Source organism: Drosophila virilis, chromosome 3, assembly GCF_030788295.1.
Source record: "Drosophila virilis strain 15010-1051.87 chromosome 3, Dvir_AGI_RSII-ME, whole genome shotgun sequence".
NCBI classification, from domain to species: domain Eukaryota; kingdom Metazoa; phylum Arthropoda; class Insecta; order Diptera; family Drosophilidae; genus Drosophila; species Drosophila virilis.
This window is the reverse complement of record NC_091545.1, coordinates 14,761,809-14,766,379: the sequence shown is the minus strand read 5'-3', so window position 1 is coordinate 14,766,379 and position 4,571 is coordinate 14,761,809. Positions and strand designations below refer to the sequence as shown.

The following is a 4,571-nucleotide window of genomic DNA, read 5'->3' as shown; positions in this document are numbered from 1 at the left end:
AGTATGCGGCTTTAATTTGCGATCTATTATTGTGTGGCTACACACATACATACGCATACATACACACACACACACACACACATGAATACTTGGCGCCCACAAAGCAGACAATGAACTGCTAACGGGGCGTATGCGTGTTAACATATTTGATTTGTATATTTCAATAGGCAATGTCGCTGTGTATGGGCACAAACCATCCACCCCTACCCAATGCTATTTGATGGGTTTATTATTGAGTAAATAAATTAAAATTGTTTACCTTTCACCGTATCTATGTTCACTGCGTGTAAAAGAGACAACATGAGTTTCTCTGTGTGCTTCTGTCCCGATTCAATTGCGGTTTCGTGAGTGCGCGTATGTTGTGGCAACTTTATTTGCGCAAATTAATGGATAAATGTTGGCACACAAACACAACCCCACCCCTACACAGACGCATATATACATATAATGTATACGTACATACATGAGCATATAGCATCTGTACATAAAACAAAAACAATAACAAGAGAAACAGAATAGAATATTCGATATAATGTGAAAAGCAATATGATGGCATACATGAAAATAAACAAAAGTATGCGTAATATATATTTTGCATATAACAGCAGGCAATTGAATAAAAATGTTTTTCTCTGAATCTATATTTTAAGGGGATGCACGAAAACAAGACCTGGGGTACTCGCACGCAATGGAACATTGCCCGGAAACCAAAAAAGGCAGCAGAACATGGAACTGAAACACAAAATGTATAAAAATAAACAGCTCAATTTGAAATAGATACCTTGCTGTAGCCACTGAATAAATGCAAGTAACAAGCAGGAATGAGTCTATGAAATACCTTTGCTAAGCAAAAATAATTTAACCTTGACAATTTTTCCGAAGCTTTAATATGCCCCTTTTTTAACCTAATATAATTATGTGCTAAACTTGTTAATATAGATGTATATCAATTGCGGATAATCTCCATATCCTGCCCCGTTTATATTTTTCTTCATTTTTTTAGTAATTCTAATCATTTATACACTGTTGTGGCCTAGTTCCCGAAACTGAACGAAAAGCGATATCATGCTGTGAAGGTATTCTGGCGACCGCCAACCTCACGGGTGACAGATCAGCAATTAAATATTTGTTTCCTGGCACCTTGTATTTCTACACTCAATGGTGCCGACTGAAATACATTTTTTTAATACTCTACTGTCAAAACTGGCACATTTCGAAACAACGTTAGTTATCTCACAACAAAGTAATATCGAAAGGCCCGGAGCGGTTAACAGTTGGGGGCCAAAACTTTCACACAATGTCAGTCGGTCAGGAATGAAATAAACGAACAGCAACCGAATGAAATATAAGCACGGTTGACATACGATGGGGTACAGGTTGTGCTCGAATGGGAAATGGAAAATGGGTAATGCACGCAGCTATGCGTTGCAGGAACAGGCGCGGATACATGGAGCCAATGCGTTGATTGTTCAATTCAAACATTTTGGCATGTTAGGGTCCGTTTTCACTTTTCGGAGTGCGGGGTGAAAGCGTCTGCCAGTTCTAGGATACTGAAAATGCGTTAAATCCGCTATAAAAGCGGTTAGCCGACTAAACTGCACATGCCAAATGCGGTTCACGTTGGTTTGGTTTGGTTTGGTTTGGCTGGGTTCGGTTTGGCTTTGATGGCAGCTGGTTAAGTGCTGACGGATTATTTTGACTGCACTGTGGATTTTTTGTGCACAAAGCAGGCCTAGGCCTGAAAAAGCTGCCAAATTACTAGAAATAAAAAGAAATATTTCTCACATACGAAAACCTTTCGAATGTAAATTATAAAACACTTTACAATAAGCCACAATGTCTGACGGGCAACAACAAGACGCAATGGCTAACGACGAGTCCTTCTCATACTCGCCGGAGGTTGTGGAGGTTCGCAGAGTTCTCATTTATCTGAGCTACATTTAAATAAATTCCTTGCAGAGCTACACCGAAAAAGAAACCGAGGAGGCAATGCAGTTTATCAAAGACAACGATCTGCCCATGTCAGATCTTCATTATGCTCTCAAATATGTACGCATATCGAATCGCGCTGTTGAACTGGATGACGAGTTCAAGGAAATACAAAAACGTCTCAAGAAACTGCGCGAAGCGGACCAGGCTGTTGTCAGCCCACCGAAATGCGGTCAAAGGGATATTAATGCATTGAACAAGGCCCAAAAATAATTTATTTCAATCCTTAAAACTTACCGAGTTATGTATTTCAGCATGCGAGGCTTAAAAATCAAAATAAATATTAAATAAAAATCGACAAAACGTTGTCATTTAATTATTCTAAATCAATCTAAAACTTCTTCGAAAATTTCTTTTCTTTTTAAAGGCAATTTTCTACTTAATACTTTTCTGATTGCCTCATTAGGGCGTGGGTATTTCAAAACCTAAGTGCTCTCCAATTTTTCAATATTCAGACAAGTTCTTAAACTTTTTCTGGTTTTATACTGTCACGAGTCAAATAGATAAAATTTGATGCTAGATATAAAAAAGCACAACAAACTTAAGAACTGTTGGAACGAGCATGGTGGATTGCCTAAGAGGAGCAGAGGGGTTAGACGCTGGCAACAGAGAATTGCATGCAAAGCAAGGAGACAAAACAGCACAAAAGCAAACAAAATTATGTTTAAGGTTATATGCTATGCATAAGTAAATAAGCAGACAGCGCTGACGGATCAGACGGACACGAGGGCAGCCAGGCAAGCGGAAACGGAAGCTCAAGTAGCAAAAGAAAGTGTCTAACTGGCTCTGTGTGCATGTGTGTTATACAAAATGTGTGTGCTATATATATATGTATGTGAGTGTGACTTATGCAAGAGCCACAGGCACTTCCGACAATTGGCAAAACACAACAGAAAGGCAACCAAGCAACCCAGCCAGGAGCGGATTACCAAGCTGGAGAAAACGCCATTCGGAAAGCATATCATCTAATTAAATATTAAATAATAATAAATTAATATTATTAAATATTTTAATAATCAAAGAAAAAATACTTAAGTTGAAATTGAAATGACAAATACCTGAAACTAAGAAATTCAGTTACTTTATATATTTTTTATTAGGTTGAATTTCGTCATCTATAATAAATAGTCAAAAATATTTTCAAATTTTATTTGAGGCTTTTTGGGTGCTTCGCAGCAGAATCTAATTTGATATTAGCTAAAAGAATTTGGTGTTTTTATACCTTATATTACATATTCTCGCTACGTTTTTGGGGCCCTAGGTTATATAAATCAGAGCGCTCCTGATCAGGGTTAGTCAGGCGAACGGGCAGGCGCGCAGGCAGGCGGCCACAGGCAAGGATGCTTTGCACACGCGCCGAGCGAGATAAAACATTTGTATGCGCTGATAAGAACGCATCCACTTACTTTTGGTCGTACATGACCTGAATTTTTGTGCATTACACAGACACAGGCAGACAGACAGACAGAGGCACACACACAGACATCAGAAAATAGAAAAAAATATATTGGACTTGGCGCTTGAACTTGCACACAAATGAAGAAATTTAAATTTGATGCCAACGAGAAGCGACGAGGTCTTCAGCTATCAGACAAAGACGCCCACTTAATGCACACTTTATAGGGTGGGGCATTCTCGCAGGTATTTTGTGCCAGTTGAGAATGTTGAGATACAATTAGACACAGCAGACTTTTCAATATGTGCAAAAGCTCGCAGAGTTTATTTCTTTTAAAATGCATTGCATATGCTGCATATGGAATATATTTATAAATTCATATCTGATAATATATAATATGCAATTCATTTTTGCTGACATATAAATTGAATATATTATATTATTATTGATTTTTAACTACTTTCTACAGTTGAGAATGCGAAATCAAGTCCGGGAGGCCATATTGGTCTGACTGTCTGTCTGAGAGTAGTAGTAACAACAAAAAAAGACAATCTAGTTTTTCATTCTAAAGTTCCAGTTCAGTTACACGAAATTTGAACGGAAATACGAAAATGAAAGATTCGTATCTGCAAAGTTAGAGCGAGATTGATGTGTGCACAGCAGCAACAGCAGCTGGCTGTGGTGCCCTCTTCCCACGGCCACAGACGCAACGTCTCTGCAGAACCACCAACTTCTCACCCCCTACCACCACGCCCACACATGCACACACACTCACACCCAAACACATAACACACATGACTCTTGCGACGAGCGAGCGCCGAAAAAATATCGAACCGCCCGCAGCACTCAAATGCGGTACGTTCTGCCTGATTCTGCTCCCGTCCTCACAAATTTTCTCTCTTTCTGCCCTGTGCGTAGTTCTGTCTCTGTGTGAGTGCACCCCTTATGCGAAAATAGGATTTGCTTGCAAATTTTTGCCAGGCTGTGAAATGGGGCAACCATTTGCGGGCGTGGGTGCGGGTGCGGATGCGGATGCGGCTGCGAATGCTTTGCGCTCGTTTTGTTTGTTTGACACTTGCGTGGTTAGTGATTGTCCATATTATGTGACACACTGTGTGACAGACGAGCAGATAGAGCAGGTCTGACAGGCAGACAGAAAGGAATGGGGGAAGTGTCACCCACACGT

At 39.7% G+C, this 4,571-nt stretch overlaps 1 protein-coding gene across 1 annotated transcript; it reads left to right on the top strand.

The window, feature by feature from the left end:
- Positions 1 to 1,744: 1,744 nt before the first annotated feature.
- Positions 1,745 to 2,282, top strand: LOC6622326 (uncharacterized). Its single transcript, XM_002047444.4, has 2 exons — positions 1,745 to 1,908; positions 1,960 to 2,282. Exons 1-2 carry the CDS (start codon positions 1,837 to 1,839, stop codon positions 2,200 to 2,202), a joined length of 315 nt encoding a protein of 104 aa, XP_002047480.2. The 5' UTR covers positions 1,745 to 1,836; the 3' UTR covers positions 2,203 to 2,282.
- The last annotated feature ends 2,289 nt before the right edge of the window (positions 2,283 to 4,571 follow it).

Bases quoted from the DNA above. Each gene is read 5' to 3' on its own strand.
- LOC6622326 (XM_002047444.4), top strand. From the start codon at position 1,837: ATGTCTGACGGGCAACAACAAGACGCAATGGCTAACGACGAGTCCTTC. The intron at 1,909-1,959 runs GTTCGCAGAGTT...AATTCCTTGCAG, and splicing joins ACTCGCCGGAGGTTGTGGAG to AGCTACACCGAAAAAGAAAC.